This window comes from Ovis aries, chromosome 23 (assembly GCF_016772045.2).
Source record: "Ovis aries strain OAR_USU_Benz2616 breed Rambouillet chromosome 23, ARS-UI_Ramb_v3.0, whole genome shotgun sequence".
In the NCBI taxonomy this organism is placed as follows: Eukaryota; Metazoa; Chordata; class Mammalia; order Artiodactyla; family Bovidae; genus Ovis; species Ovis aries.
This window is the reverse complement of record NC_056076.1, coordinates 54,305,105-54,321,333: the sequence shown is the minus strand read 5'-3', so window position 1 is coordinate 54,321,333 and position 16,229 is coordinate 54,305,105. Positions and strand designations below refer to the sequence as shown.

At 41.3% G+C, this 16,229-nt stretch overlaps 1 protein-coding gene across 4 annotated transcripts; it reads right to left on the bottom strand.

The window, feature by feature from the left end:
- Positions 1-386: 386 nt before the first annotated feature.
- Positions 387-15,821, bottom strand: DYNAP (dynactin associated protein). 4 transcript variants are annotated; one of them, XM_042239217.1, is made up of 4 exons: positions 15,704-15,821; positions 1,814-1,918; positions 1,281-1,688; positions 387-1,220 (listed from the first exon to the last, which is right to left on the bottom strand). In XM_042239217.1, the coding sequence occupies exons 1-4, from the start codon at positions 15,758-15,760 to the stop codon at positions 954-956; spliced, it is 837 nt and encodes a 278-aa protein (XP_042095151.1). In that variant the 5' UTR covers positions 15,761-15,821; the 3' UTR covers positions 387-953. The 4 variants fall into 4 exon arrangements, with proteins under 4 accessions (XP_042095151.1, XP_027816616.1, XP_042095150.1 ...); XM_027960815.2 differs by having other exon boundaries at positions 387-1,688; XM_042239216.2 differs by lacking the exon at positions 15,704-15,821 and adding an exon at positions 2,975-3,103 and having other exon boundaries at positions 387-1,688.
- Between the last annotated feature and the right edge of the window lie 408 nt (positions 15,822-16,229).

Here is a 16,229-nt window from a genome sequence, read left to right as displayed (position 1 = left end):
AGTTTGAGGTTTTAAAGTATCAACAAAGGATACTGAAAATAAATGTACTTTTACTTTAGTTAAAAAAATAAATAATTAAAATAAAATCAAAAGGGAAACTGAAGAAACACAATAAAATTCACTATAAAGGAAATAATTATTATAAATTCTAAATTTTTTAAAATCTCCCCCTTATAAAATGTGTTATGTCTATCATTTGTCTAAGGAAGAATGCAATGTTCTGAACTGAAACCAACACAAATTAAAAACTAAATGGCTTATTTTACTACATTCTTTTATAGAAAATGTCTTAAAGACATTCTAAATGAACAAATTGGATTACTTTTTCCATATGAAATTATATCATTTTGAAATATACAAAAAAGAGAAGGTTCTTAGCCTGGGTGTTCAGTTCTTTTTAAAAATTTTTATTAACATTGGTTTACAATGTGCTAGTTTCTGGTGTACAGCTCTTAAAAGAAAAATAGTTTTAATAGGTTTGGAAGTCCTAAGTGTTGGTGTGGTGAAAATGAAGATAATTCTTCCCTTATTCACTGGCTAAGTTTCTCTTCTTCAATTGGCCTCATGGTAGCTGCTATAGGTATAACGCAGCAATGGTAGTGGACATAGAGTCAGCTCTTGAAGAGGGAGCTAGAGTGTGAGGAAAGAGCCAGTGAGGGGAGACGAGTGTAGGTTAATTTGTAGTGGAAAATACGAAAGGTTAACCTGCCACAGAACGTTCCGAGGGCTGGCGGCAGTCCCACTAGATTCAAGTGAGAACGGTGGCACTGCAGTTGCAGGCTCAGATGAGCAGGTGGCGATTACACGGGACTGAGGGAGAGTGCTGCCCGCTGCTTTCGGAAGCTAAGAGGGAGCGGCAGCAGTCGTGGCTTCAGTGGGAGTGGTCGTGGTCATCGATGCAGGAAGCGGTGATCTTATCGTCCTGTTGGAGAGCTGGAAGCTGGGGTTTCACTTTAATCTGTGGAGGTAGCTGCTGTGGTTGTAAGTTCATTTGAAGTGGTGGAGGTTGTAGGTCCGGGTGAAGTGGTGGTTGCCGGTTCCACTGAACTGGTGCTCGTTGTAGGCTGCCAACTAGCGGAGATTGTAGGTCCGGGTGAAGTGGTGGTTGCCGGTTCCGTTGAACGGGTGCTCGTTATAGGCTGCCAAGTAGCGGAGGTTGTAGGTCCGGGTGAAGTGGTGGTTGCCGGTTCCACTGAACTGGTGCTCGTTGTAGGCTGCCAAGTAGCGGAGGTTGTAGGTCCGGGTGAAGTGGTGGTTGCCGGTTCCACTGAACTGGTGCTCGTTGTAGGCTGCCAAGTAGCGGAGATTGTAGGTCCGGGTGAAGTGGTGGTTGCCGGTTCCGTTGAACTGGTGCTCGTTGCAGGCTGCCAAGTAGCGGAGATTGTAGGTCCGGGTGAAGTGGTGGTTGCGGGTTCTGTTGAACTGGTGCTCGTTGTAGGCTGCCAAGTAGCGGAGGTTGTAGGTTCAGGTGAAGTGGTGGTTGCCGGTTCCGTTGAACGGGTGCTCGTTGCAGGCTGCCAAGTAGTGGAGGTTGTAGGTCCGGGTGAAGTGGTGGTTGCGGGTTCCGTTGAACGGGTGCTCGTTGCAGGCTGCCAAGTAGTGGAGGTTGTAGGTTCGGGTGAAGTGGTGGTTGCTGGTTCTGTTGAACTGATGCTCGTTGTAGACTGTATCGGGCTTCTTCTGGGTAGCTGGAGAACAATAGATGAGTTGTTATTATAATTAATAATATTAGAAAATTATTATAATTATTATTTTTAATAATACTTATTATTAACAATGAATAATAATAATGTTGATAATTGTTATTATTCACCAGGGTTATTATGAGTACTCCAATTGTTGTTGTTATCACACAGGCTAAGAAACAAACCAAAAAGATCTTCCATAGAGTCAGCTTACCGCAGCAATTTTCTTTCACCTAAGAAGAGTGTGAATAAAAAATATTAGTAGTGAAAACAAAAATGTTTGTAATTTATCATCTCTTTTGTGTTATTATAACCTAATGTATTAACACCATTGAATCCCTATATGTCTCTGAAGCAATTTAGCCTTAAAGTCCACACTTTGATTCGGATGGAGGTAATTGCACGCTTTCAGTAATATTAGAAGCAATCACAATCTGTTAATATCACATCTTCTTTTATCCTATGTTCCAATGATAAGTATGAGGGCTTCTGTCTTTTCACATAAGCAGAACAATACTTTAATGGTAGATTCTCCTCTTTGCACCCAATACATCCCTGAACATTGTCATTACCCCAATCTGCACTGTTTCCAAAATCACTTCTTCAGGAATCCTGTGCTCTAACCACCAAGTTCTCTCCTTCCAACTTGTTTGTTCAATTATTGCTGTAACAGCCTTTCTTTAGTTTTCTTAAAATGTCCAGCCCAGCAGCCCTGGCTTCACTCAGATCTCTCTTTATCCACCTTTTGTTCCAGGGCCCATTTTTCAGTACGGTTGCTAACTCTCTAAAACTTCTTGCACTTCCCGCTGCTCAGTTTTTCCAGTTGGCAAACAAGTGACTGCTTACGCTGGACCTTCCCTTGAACAGTCACATGGCTGGGGAAAGGCACGTCCCTGAGCACATCAGAATTAACAGAAATGTGTGGTCATCATTCTCAGCTGGATTTTCTGTACTGTTCTCCCATCCTATTATAACTCTGATTAAGAACTGCCCTCCTTTGAAAATACTTCCTTAATCTTCTTCCCTCTCTTTAAACCTGAAACCTCCACCCACCAACACTCATACACAAATTGTTCCCTCCTCATTCCTATTAATTGACTTCACTTCCTTTCTACTTCATTGGGAAACTTGAAATCATCCAATGGGAACTCTTTCAAACCTCCACTGGGTATCGAACCCATGAATCCATTCTCTTCTTTTCCTGATTGATACAAAAGATGCAATCCCATCCCCTCTGCCTTCCTCAGTAAATCTTTTGTCTTATCCTTCCTCCAGGACTGAATACTCACCATTTTTCCCTTAAATGACTGCCTCCTTTTAACATTTTCAGTTCAGTTCAGTCGCTCAGTTGTGTCTGACTCTTTGCGACCCCATGAATCACAGCACGCCAGGCCTCCCTGTCCATCACCATCTCCCAGACTTCACTCAGACTCACATCCATCGAGTCGGTGATGCCATCCAGCCATCTCATCCTTGGTCGTCCCCTTCTCCTCCTGCCCCCAATCTCTCCCAGCATCAGAATCTTTTCCAATGAGTCAACTCTTCGCATGAGGTGGCCAAAGTACTGGAGCTTCAGCTTTAGCATCATTCCTTCCAAAGAACACCCAGGACTAGTCTCCTTTAGAATGGACTGGTTGGATCTCCTTGCAGTCCAAGGGACTCTCAAGACTCTTCTCCAACACCACAGTTCAAAAGCATCAATTCTTTGGCCCTCAGCCTTCTTCACAGTCCAACTCTTGCATCCACACATGACCACAGGAAAAACCATAGCCTTGACTAAACGGACCTTTGTTGGTAAAGTAATGTCTCTGATTTTCAGTATGCTATCTAGGTTGGTCATAACTTTTCTTCCAAGGAGTAAGCGTCTTTTAATTTCATGGCTGCAGTCACCACCTGCAGTGATTTTGGAGCCCCCCAAAATAAAGTCTGACACTGTTTCCACTGTTTCCCCATCTATTTCCCATGAAGTGATGGGACCAGATGCCATGATCTTCGTTTTCTGAATGTTGAGCTTTAAGCCAACCTTTTCACTCTTCTCTTTCACTTTCATCAAGAGGCTTTTGAGTTCCTCTTCACTTTCTGTCATAAGGGTGGTGTCATCTGCATATCTGAGGTTATTGATATTTCTCCCGGTAACCTTGATTCCAGCTTGTGTTTCTTCCAGCCCAGCGTTTCTCATGATGTACTCTGCATAGAAGTTAAATAAGCAGGGTGACAATATACAGCCCTGATGTACTCCTTTTCCTATTTGGAACTAGTCTGTTGTTCCATGTCCAGTTCTAACTGTTGCTTCCTGACCTGCATGTGGGTTTCTCAAGAGGCAGGTCAGGTGGTTTGGTATCCCCATTTCTTTCAGAATTTTCCACAATTTATTGTGATCCACACAGTCAAAGGCTTTGGCATAATCAATAAAGCAGAAATAGATGTTTTTCCACACTGAAATCTCTCCTCTCATCTTAAACAAGAAAATCTCCTTGGTTTCAAATACCCATCTAGTGGCTTCCCTGGGGGCTCAGTGGTAAAGAATCCACCACTGATACGGGGGCTCAGGTTTGATCCCTGATCTGGGAAAACCCCACATGCCAAGGAGCATCGAAGCCCACGCACTGCAATTACTGAGCCTGTGCTCTAGAGCTCGGGAGCCACAGGTACGGTGCTCTGCAACGAGAGAAGCCACGGCAATGAGAAGCCCTCACACTGCAAGTAGAGAAAAAGCCTGTGCAGCAGTCAAGACTCGGAACAGCCATAAATAAATAAATTAAAATACGCTTCTAGCTACTTCTCTTCCTCTCTCTTCGGAGAACAGAATTTCTCGATTGGTCTAAACACAGCATCTCGATTTGCACACTCTTCAGTCCAACCCAGTTCAGCTTCTGCTCCTTCCAGGCCTCTGAAAAACCTCTTAACAGAGTCATCAATAGCACGCATTCACCAAAATCTAACTGATGGATTTTAGCCCTCGTCTTTAAGCCCTCAGCAGCATTTGCCAATGAAGGTCATTGCTCTTCTTTCTTGAATGATTACTTCCATTCTCACTGGTTTTCTCCTAACCTCCGGGGATCTTCTCAGTTTCTTTTGAAAGTTCTGATCCACTTTCAGTCTTTACAGTTGACATTCTTATGTGCATGCTAAGTCGCTTCAGTTGTGTCCGATTCTTTGCAACCCTACAGACTGTAGCCCACCAGGCTCCTCTGTCCATGGGATTCTCCAGGCAAGAATACTGGAGTGGGTTGCCACGTCCTGCCTCCAAGGGATCATCCTAACCCAGGGATCGAATCCACGTCTCTTATGTCTCCTGCATTGGCTGGTAAGTTCTTTACCACTAGCACCACCTGGGAAGCCCTGTCATTCTTAGGCCCTTGTATTTTTCCATACTAAGTCTTAGGGTAGTGCACTTTTTCTATGAAGGACCAAATAGTAAATATTTTCAGCTTTGTGAGTCATACAGTTTTTGTTATAACTCTACCAGTCTGCCATTATAGTGTTAAGCAGTGATAGACAGTGAGTAAACAAATGAGCATGGCTGTGTTCCAATAAAGCTTTATTCACAAAAATAGGCAGTGGGCCAATGTAACCACTCTATTCTTTATCCCCACTATGATTTTAATTTCTATCTATATCCAAATGACTCTCAAGTTTATCTTCAACCCAGCTTTCCCCTCGAGCCTTTCAATGCTTACACAATAGCACGTCTCAGATGGCTCGAAGGCATCACACTGAGTCCAAACCTAAGGTTATGATCTTGCTAGGAAATCAGGCCAAATCTCAGATGTCGTTAAATGGCACCACCGTTCGATTCACTTTGGTAAAGTGGAGCAAAGGGATTATCCTTGAAATCTCCCAGTCCGTTACCAAGCCCTTTTAACTTCATCTGCTAAACATGTCCCAGTATTACTGCCTTTATCTCTGTTGATGCCACTTTATTCCAAGTTTCCTTTTTCTCTTGGCTGATACAGTAGCCCTGAGCCACACTGTCCTCCACTCAGTTTATTTAATGTACCGTCTCACTTCTAAGGTAGGACTTTGGCACAAACAGTTCTGCTATTTGGGAATGCCTTTCCCAACCTTCATTCACCATGCAGAAGGCTGCAGGCTTTACCTTCAACACAGCAAGGTCTTCTCAGGTATCTAGTTTTACCCCAATACCTGAGTATCGGACAGCGATTGTGTTATCAGGAGGGGAATAACACTGTAAAGTTTTTCAAAACTGTTCTTAGAGTATTCCTAAATCTTTAAGTTTTATTGATCACCGACTGATGGACCATTCCTAATAATAATCCTTTTAGTTTCCTATCATCCAGTCTGCAAGTAGCTTCCTGGGACCCAGGAGGAAGGACTATGGGAGCAGAGAATCTAGCTGAGTTCATTATGTCCTTCCCAGGCTTGAAATATCTGAAAGTGCACAATGGAAGAATTCTCGGAAATTTTCCAATGATGACAGTACAAAATAAAACAAGGTCTGCAAAGTTCCTGGCAATGTGAAACCTACATAAATTTTCAATTGTTTGATATGATTAATTATTTCATTGTCATTTGGATGAGAGCACAACCCTCACAGAATGGAATACAACTACGACACTCATGTCTTCCAGGCAGACTAGCGCAGGTCTTAAATGTTACAAAATACAGACTGTGGTATTTGTTGAAAGGTCAGGGTTTTGTGCAAATGGTGGCAGCTGCAAGGCAACAGGAGCGGAATGAGGACAGGGGTCCCTGAGGTCAGGCAAATGAGGGCCACGAAGACCAAGTCAGTCGTAGAGAAAGTGTCATCTTCTTCACCAAGACCGAAGGTACTATAATACTGCCTTGAGAAAATTTTATAAAAAGCAGCTTAATGAAATAAAGTGCACATAGCCAGATAACAGGACAGTTAAGTCCTCCTCCTATTTCAGCCACTTCTGGCAAAAGCAATATGAGTTCTGGGAAATGTTTTAAATTTCCTGGGTCACATTTCCCCTGATTGTTAAACGATGGAATGGGACTAGATCCCACATTCGCATCATTAGCTGCATATTAGATTCACCTGAAGTGTTTAAGAAATATTGTTACATGCATCCCACCACTAGAGTTTCCAGTTTAACTGTTCTAGGGCGGGGCTCAGCCATCAATATTTCTTTAATAATCCCTGGGTGTTTTTATACACAGCTAGGTTTAAGAACTACCAGATTCGATGTTATCTAAGGCCTCTTTAAATTCTGCTTTTTATCTCTCCAAACAAGTAGAAACATTTTCTATCTCCACTCATTTAACTCACTTATTATTTCACACTGACCTAGCAATAGTATCAGTTCAGTTCAATTCAGTCAGTCGCTCAGTCGTGTCCGACTCTTTGCGACCCCATGAATCGCAGCACGCCAGGCCTCCCTGTCCATCACCATTCCCGGAGTTCACTCAGACTCACATCCATCGAGTCCGTGATGCCATCAAGCCATCTCATCCTCGGTCGTCCCCTTCTCCTCCTGCCCCTAATCCCTCTCAGCATCAGAATCTTTTCCAATGAGTCAGCTCTTCGCATGAGGTGGCCAAAGTACTGGAGCTTCAGCTTTAGCATCATTCCTTCCAAAGAAATCCCAGGGCTGATCTCATTTAGAATTGACTGGTTGGATCTCCTTGCAGTCCAAGGGACTCTCAAGAGTCTTCTCCAACACTACAGTTCAAAAGCATCAATTCTCCAGCGCTCAGCCTTCTTCACAGTCCAATTCTCACATCCATACATGACCACAGGAAAAACCATAGCCTTGACTAGATGGACCTTAGTCGGCAAAGTAATATCTCTGCTTTTGAATACACTATCTAGATTGGTCATAACTTTTCTTCCAAGGAGTAAGCGTCTTTTAATTTCATGGCTGCAGTCACCATCTGCAGTGATTTTGGAGCCCCCCCAAAATAAAGTCTGACACTGTTTCCACTGTTTCCCCATCTATTTCCCATGAAGTGATGGGATCAGATGCCATGATCTTAGTTTTCTAAATGTTGAGCTTTAAGCCAACTTTTTCACTCTCCTCTTTCACTTTCATCAAGAGGGTTTTTAGTTCCTCTTCACTTTCTGCCATAAGGGTGGTGTCATCTGCATATCTGAGGTTATTGATATTTCTCCCGGCAATCTTGATTCCAGCTTATGTTTCTTCCAGTCCAGCATTTCTCATGATGTACTCTGCATAGACGTTAAATAAGCAGGGTGACAATATACAGCCTTGATGTACTTCTTTTCCTATTTGGAACCAGTCTGTTGTTGCATGTCCAGTTCTAGCTGTTGCTTCGTGACCTGCATACAGATTTCTCAAGAGACAGGTCAGGTGGTCTGGTATTCCCATCTCTTTCAGAATTGTCCACAATTTATTGTGATCCACACAGTCAAAGGTTTTGGCATAGTCAAGAAAGCAGAAATAGATGTTTTTCTGGAACTCTCTTGCTTTTTCCATGATCCAGCAGATGTTGGCAATTTGATCTCTGGTTCCTCTGCCATTTCTAAAACCAGCTTGAACATCAGGGAGTTCATGGTTCACGTATTGCTGAAGCTTGGCTTGGAGAATTTTGAGCATTACTTTACTAGCATGTGAGATGAGTGTAATTGTGTGGTAGTTTGAGCATTCTTTTGCATTGCCTTTCTTTGGAATTAGGATGAAAACTGAGCTTTTCCAGTCCTGTGGCCACTGCTGAGCTTTCCACATTTGCTGGCATATTAAGTGCAGCACTTTCACAGCATCATCTTTCAGGATTTGAAACAGCTCAACTGGAATCCCATCACCTCCACTAGCTTTGTTCATAGTGATGCTTTCTAAGGCCCACTTGACTTCACATTCCAAGATGTCTGGCTCTAGATTAGTGATCACATCATCATGATTATCTGGGTCATGAAGATCTTTTTTGTACAGTTCTTCTGTGTATTCTTGCCACATCTTCTTAATATCTTCTGCTTCTGTTAGGTCCATACCATTTCTGTCCTTTATTGAGCCCATCTTTGCATGAAATGTTCCCTTGGTATCTCTAATTTTCTTGAAGAGATCTCTAGTCTTTCCCATTTTGTTGTTCTCCTCTATTTCTTTGCATTGATCGTTGAAGAAGGCTTTCTTATCTCTTCTTGCTATTCTTTGGAACTCTGCATTCAGATGCTTATATCTTTCCTTTTCCCCTTTGCTTTTCACCTCTCTTCTTTTCCCAGCTATTTGTAAGGCCTCCCCAGACAGCCATCTTGGTTTTTTGCATTTCTTTTCCATGGGGATGGTCTTGATCCCTGTCGCCTGTACAATGTCATGAACCTCATTCCATAGTTCATCAGGCACTCTATCTATCAGATCTAGGCCCTTAAATCTATTTCTCACTTCCACTGTATAATCATAAGGGATTTGATTTAGGTCATACCTGAATGGTCTAGCAGTTTTCCCTACTTTCTTCAATTTAAGTCTGAATTTGGCAATAAGGAGTTCATGATCTGAGCCATAGTCAGCTCCTGGTCTTATTTTTGTTGACTCTATAGAGCTTCTCCATCTTTGGCTGCAAAGAATATAATCAATCTGATTTCAGTGTTGACCATCTGGTGATGTCCATGTGTAGAGTCTTCTCTTGTGTTGTTGGAAGAGGGTGTTTCCTATGACCAGCGCATTTTCTTGGCAAAACTCTATTGGTCTTTGCCCTGCTTCATTCTGGATTCCAAGGCCAAATTTGCCTGTTACTCCAGGTGTTTCTTGACTTCCTACTTTTGCATTCCAGTCCCCTATAATGAAAAGGATATCTTTTTAGGGTGTTACTTCTAAAAGGTCTTGTAGGTCTTCATAAAACCGTTCAACTTCAGCTTCTTCAGCATTACTGGTTGGGGCATAGACTTGGATAACTGTGATATTGAATGGTTCGCCTTAGAGACGTACAGCGATTATTCTGTCGTTTTTGAGATTGCATCCAAGTACTGCATTTCAGACTCTTTTGTTGACCATGATGGCTACTCCATTTCTTCTGAGGGATTCCTGCCCGCAGTAGTAGACGTAATAGTCATCTGAGTTAAATTCACCCATTCCAGTCCATTTTAGTTTGCTGATTCCTAGAATGTCTACGTTCACCCTTGCCGTCTCTTGTTTGACCACTTCCAATTTGCCTTGATTCATGGACCTGACATTCCAGGTTCCTATGCAATATTGCTCTTTACAGCATCGGATCTTGCTTCTATCACCAGTCACATCCACAACTGGGTATTGTTTTTGCTTTGGCTCAACAAAGTTCATACTTTTTCTACTGAACCTCCACAGCAAGACTCCACCATGGAGGATGGGCATTCCAGAGTCATGGTAACCCAACCAAACTGCCAAGCAGGATACATAATGTATAGTCAATGCCAAGTTTCTAAACTGGAGCTGAAGATATAGGGATACAGTCCTGAGATAAAGTTAAGTCAGCAAACAGCCAAGATCAAGAACCAAGGAAAGTTGAATCTAGTCTCCAAAGCTAGCAGAGAAAATCTGGAGAATAGAGCCAGGATCCTATGTCAAGGTTATGAGAACTAGAGTTCAGAACCAAGAGAGCCATAAACAGTGTTACATACAGGTTGAGAGGCTGGAACAGCGTAAGAAAATAAGATGATCACAATAGAGTAGGATTCTCAAAGTTTCAAATATGACCCAGTCTCTCATCGGAGTCTCATCCGTTCTCCCTTCTCAAACTTGTGTTTGTACCTTATAATTATTTCCTTTTATTTTCATACATTATCTGAGAATATTTGAATCTGCAATGTTTAAAGAACACTAGCTCTTTGAAAACAGAGACTATCAACCACTCTTCTTCTTGTGGATTGCCTCATGGTAACTTATACTGATCGGAAAAGGCAATGGCACCCCACTCCAGTACTCTTGCCTGGAAAATCCCATGGACAGAGGAGCCTGGTAGGCTGCAGTCCATGGGGTCGCTAAGAGTCAGACACAACTGAGCGACTTCACTTTCACTTTTCACGTTCATGCATTGGAGAAGGAAATGGCAACCCACTCCAGTGTTCTTGCCTGGAGAATCCCAGGGACGGGGGAGCCTGGTGGGCTGCTGTCTATGGGGTCACACAGAGTTGGACACGACTGAAGCGACTTAGCAGCAGCAGCAGTAGCAACTTATACTGAGAACACAGCAAATGCTCAAAATGAATGTAGGTGAATAAAAGGATTAAATACATGTCCTGGGAAAGAATAGACCAAATACATCTCCACAGAGAGCACATTCCAACCTGGATAAAAGGTGCTCTACTAAATATTACTTGTGGGTGGCATTCCTGACCGTGCAGGGACTCCTGGGTTCACACACACCCCAGTTAAGTTGGAAGGGACATCACTTGATTGTGCATGCCAGTATGTGGTGCTGTGAGTCTCTTGGTTATTTGAACACGTGGCTGACTATAGAGATGAAGTGTTAAGTGAACAGAAAGCATGGTGTTGAATTTCTGAAATTACACTCTTCAGTCAAAAATAAACAAGGCTGTTGCTGTTATTATTTAAAGGGATAACACAAGACTTTAAAAAGAGATAAATGTTTTCTTATCCTCTGAAGACACAAAAAATCTAGACAGAGTATTCTATGTTAACTTTTAACCGATTTTTATGTTATCCAGAATTTCAGATCGGGAATGTATATAATCCATCTTCTCTGTTATATTACAAATGTAGTAATTTATTAAATACATTAATGTTGCAAATGTTGTAGGTGGAGCATATTTAAGGGAACATGTGTTCATCCAAGGAAAGGAATGTTAGAGCTGAAAAAGTTCTTCCAGCTTATCAGATACAAGCTGTTCAGGTTATTCTAGAAATGAGAATACCGAAACGAAAGAGTTGATGTTGGAAGTAGTAGTACCATTATTATCCTGGATGACCCAATACTGAGCGTTGGTGCTCAGACTTTCCAGTGTTAAGGCTAGTGTAATTTCCACTCTACTGCATTATATATGGCATATTATTATACTGAACTACAATAATATATTAATATAGTGTATACTATACTACGCTATACCAATGAAAAATTCTCACACAAAGAGATTCCTTGTATAATGCACACCATGCTCGATGCAGTGGAACTTGCAAGCCCATGACAAGGACCCAGAAGGTAAGTCCTTTGTCCAGTTTGTGACATGTTTTTGTTGGGTTCCTCTTCAGCATGAAAGTGAAAGTGAAAGTCACTCAGTTGTGTCCAACTCTTTGCAACCCCATGGACTATATAGTTCATGGAATTCTCCAGGCTAGAATACTGGAGTGGGTAGCAGTTTCCTGCTCCAGGGGATCTTCCCAACCCAGGGATTGAACCCAGGTGGTTTTTTTTCCTCATTGCAGGTGGATTCTTTACCAGCTGAGCCACCAGGGAAGCCCCTTCTTCAGCATCAGTTCAGTTCAGTTCAGTTGCTCAGTCGTGTCCGACTCTTTGCGACCCCATAAATCGCAGCTTGCCAGGCCTCCCTGTCCATCACCAACTCCCAGAGTTCACTCAAACTCATGTCCATCAAGTCGGTGATGCCATCCAGCCATCTCATCCTCTGTCGTCCCCTTCTCCTCCTGTCCTCAATCCCTCCCAGCATCAGAGTCTTTTCCAATGAGTCAACTCTTTGTATTAGGTGACCAAAGTATTGGAGTTTCAGCTTTAGCATCAGTCCTTCCAATGAACACCCAGGACCGATCTCCTTCAGAATGGACTGGTTGGATCTCCTTGCAGTCCAAGGGACTCTCAAGAGTCTTCTCCAACACCACAGTTCAAAAGCATCAATTCTTCTGCACTCAGCTTTCTTCACAGTCCAACTCTCACATCCATACATGACCACTGGAAAAACCATAGCCTTGACCTCTTCAGCACAGAGCAGTATAAAAACAGTTCTCAACAACAACAACAACAACAAAAGTCTCTGCTCACAGGGAGTTTGCATGCTAATATAACAGGGAGGAAAACATTTGTGTATAAACAAATAGAAAAAAAAACTCTGATGCTGGGAGGGCTTGGGAGCAGGAGGAGAAGGGGACGACAGAGGATGAGATGGCTAGATATCATTACCAACTCGATGGATGTGAGTTTGAGTGAACTCCAGGAGTTGGTGATGGACAGGGAAGCCTGGCATGCTGCAATTCATGGGCTTGCAAAAAAGTCAGACATGACTGAGCAACTGAACTGAACTGAAACAAATACAGTAACTGCTAAACATTGTTGAAAAAAGGGGTGATAAAAATTGAAAATGGGTGAGATCAGTGGGAAATATTGGGAGGAAGGGGTGTGTTAAAAAGAGGAGAAAGAATAATAAAAAAATGAAAATGGGAGAGAAGGAAGTTCAGGAAAATATGGATCTGGGCAAAAAGTTTTATTACATCTCAAAAATGATATAGGATTGCCTGAGGGTCTCCATCTTATAGGAAAATAATACTGATTTTCTAGCTGTGAGTCAAGGACATCTCTGCCATTTCTTGCTAAAAAGGAGGCTAGTAGGATTCCTCACACTTGTAGATTTGCTCTGAGGATTAATGATTAGTGGCTCAGATGGTAAAGAATCTACCTAGCATGCAGGAGACCTGGGTTCAATCCCTGGGTCGACAAGATCCCCTGGAGAAGGGCATGGTAACCCGCTCCAGTGTTCTTGCCTGGGAAATCCCATGGGCAGAGAAGCCTAGCAGGCTACAGTCCATCCATATATACAGTCTATACGTCGCAAAGAGTTGGACACAACTGAGCAACTTTCACTTCACTTAATGATTTATGAAAAGAGTTAGAGTGATGTCTGGCATAGACTATGCTTTCAGTAAGTATTAGCTCATTATCCTTAGTATAGTATTGGTGCTTTTATTTCTAATGCTGCAACTACTAGTTGTCTCTTATCATGTTGATTTAATAACCCATTACAAAATAGCTATAAAAATTGCTGACCCATCAATCAAAGAGTTGCATAAAACTGTCAAACCAGCATTGTATAACGTCATTGCTCCACTGGGAAGTATTATCAACAATACCAAAAATCAATGATTGCTATTAAATATAGATAAGATGGAATACTCTTGTCAGGAAAGACTTTGCTAAGTTAGATTTTTCTATAAGGGTTATATCAAAGGGATTAAGGAAACAGCTCTAGTTTTACTGCATAGGATTAAACAAAGTCCATGTTATTCATTAGGTAAATCTGAGTCAAGTTGGATTTATCTTTAATAACCGCCTAGCTTATTTTCCTACCTGAAGATTTCCATCGCTTTAGTTATTATCCAGTTTGACTGAACTTGCCAGTTTGATGAACTTGGATATCTTGAAGGACTTGGATATTTTCATGTGGTTTGTGAACAAAGTGAGACTCACTCACTAGGCCATTTTTGCAGAATGTTCTGGCATGGATAGAATCTCAACCCTTTCAAAGAAGGAAAATGATGGGTGGCATTTACAATAAGGGTGGAGAACCTGTGATCTAGGCTCAGCTTCTGGGTAATATTACAGCCCCAGTAACAATTTCTGCCGTGTCATGTTTGCTCTGACTCAGGACAAGTGAAGTCTCTACAAAATTGTAATCATTGAGGAGCTGTGAATGTTTAATTAGAGAGTCAGCTTTAGCTAAGAATGGCCATAGGCAACTGAAGTACATTAACAATTACCAAGGAAAGTTCTCTAAGCTTTTCCCCTCACTTTATGAGGATTAAGTTCCTATATCTCCCAACAGAAAAACAATATACCAAAATTTATTTTCTTTATGAGTTTCAATTCATTTTTAAATTCTATTATTTAATTTGATCTTAAGAGAAAATATTTTTATTACTATGCCTTAAATATCTATGGTAAATGAAACATTTTCAGCTAGCCAGACATATGCTGAAAAATATGCTTGAAATAGTATTTGTAAACATCTTCAAGTTTGCTGTTTTCTAGAGAAACTATCAAGATGAATACTTGGCTAAAGGGATTTTGTTTCCACCTGACTCTTCCAGCATTCTGAAGATTCAATTATGGAGTGTCAAACTCAACACAAATGACAAGGAGAGTAGCCTCAGGATGGTCCTTTGTGTGATGACTCAAAGGACAAACTCTTTTCTTTCAGTAAACCAAGAATCCTCTGTGGGATTCTTATTCAACTAACCAATAGGGCTTGACCTTCTTAGGCTTCATTTATAGGTGAGTAAATACAGGCCTACTGCCACTGCTCCAAACTGTACAGACAAAATATTGCTTTTATTTTTCAGGGGTGAACTTTATCTTATCATTTCAATCTTTAGCACAGTTCTTTCCTTGGTTCTGGGCTTCCCTGGTGGCTCAGTGGTAAAGAACCTGCCTGCCAATGCAGGAGATGAGGGTTCAATCCCTAGGTAGGCAAGATCTCCTGGAGAAGGAAATGGCAACCCAGAGGAGCCTGGGGGTCTACAGTCCTTGGGGTCCCAATGAGTTGAACACGACTTAGTGACTTAACAGCAAAATCCTTTGTTCTACTATCTAAAAGACCACTTAAAACTATGTAGTGAAGACTTGATTCTTGGTATAAAGCCCTTAAAAATAGATAGAAAGGTCATATTTTCATACAAAGTAGAGATTTTCTAAGGATTTCTTTCACCTAAAGAGAATATCCAGGATTAGTATCTGGATTTCCAGCATACTTAGAAATATGAATTCTGACAGGTTTAAAAGTTATATCTAGAATCTAAGTATGAAGTTGTAAAAATGTAACTTTAAACTAAACCCAAGACGTCTTTGGAACTTTACAAATTTTATGAATTTGCTCAAGCAAATTCCTCTCTGAATCATGTCTCACCATAGTGGTGAGTACTGAAAGTTAAATGAATTTATTTTATATCATGTGGTCATGGAAACATTTCTAACTCTGTAGATAAGTAAATATAAAAACAAGCTTCTAAAGTACAATAGAGCAGAATATAGCGTGAAAAGTTGAAGGAAAAAAATGAATACATGGTTACTCTTCCTTTGGGAGAAGGATGTAAAATTGTGACTGGCTACATTGCAGTAAAGAAATTAGAAATTAGAAATTGCTATTAAATCTGAAAGTCAGACTGCAATATAGGCAAATACTAAAATAGGGCAATCATACTCACCGCCGAGTTTTCACAGTGTTCAATATCTAGCGTGTATTTTCCTTTCTTTCTGTCCATTCTTGAGCTTGCAATTCTACAAACTGAACTCCAGAAATATTCTCAGTCCATTCATTGCCCTATATATCTGCAACCCTGAGGAATATTTATAATGACTGGTCTGATCCATCAGAGCAGGTGTGGATGAAACTGAATGGTACATAATTATTCACTAAAACAGAGAAGGAAATGAGGTATTAATTACAGCAAGACTCAAGAAATCCCGATTCTGAGAGCTACTGTGACTAACCCTTCAACAATCCTCCTGACAGAAAAGAACGCTAAAAATCTTACACAAGTCTTCCTCTAATTCCTTTCCGCATCATTTTTCAGACACCTGTCTTCTATGTTAGGACCAACCTAAGAAAAAAGAGTGAGGTGGAAGCTTGTCATTGTTTTGTCTCTACTCACCCTTGAATGTCTTCTCAGCCCTGTAAGCACCCATGACCTTAGAGTGATTTCATCTTTTAAGTCTCAAGATAGGCGTCTG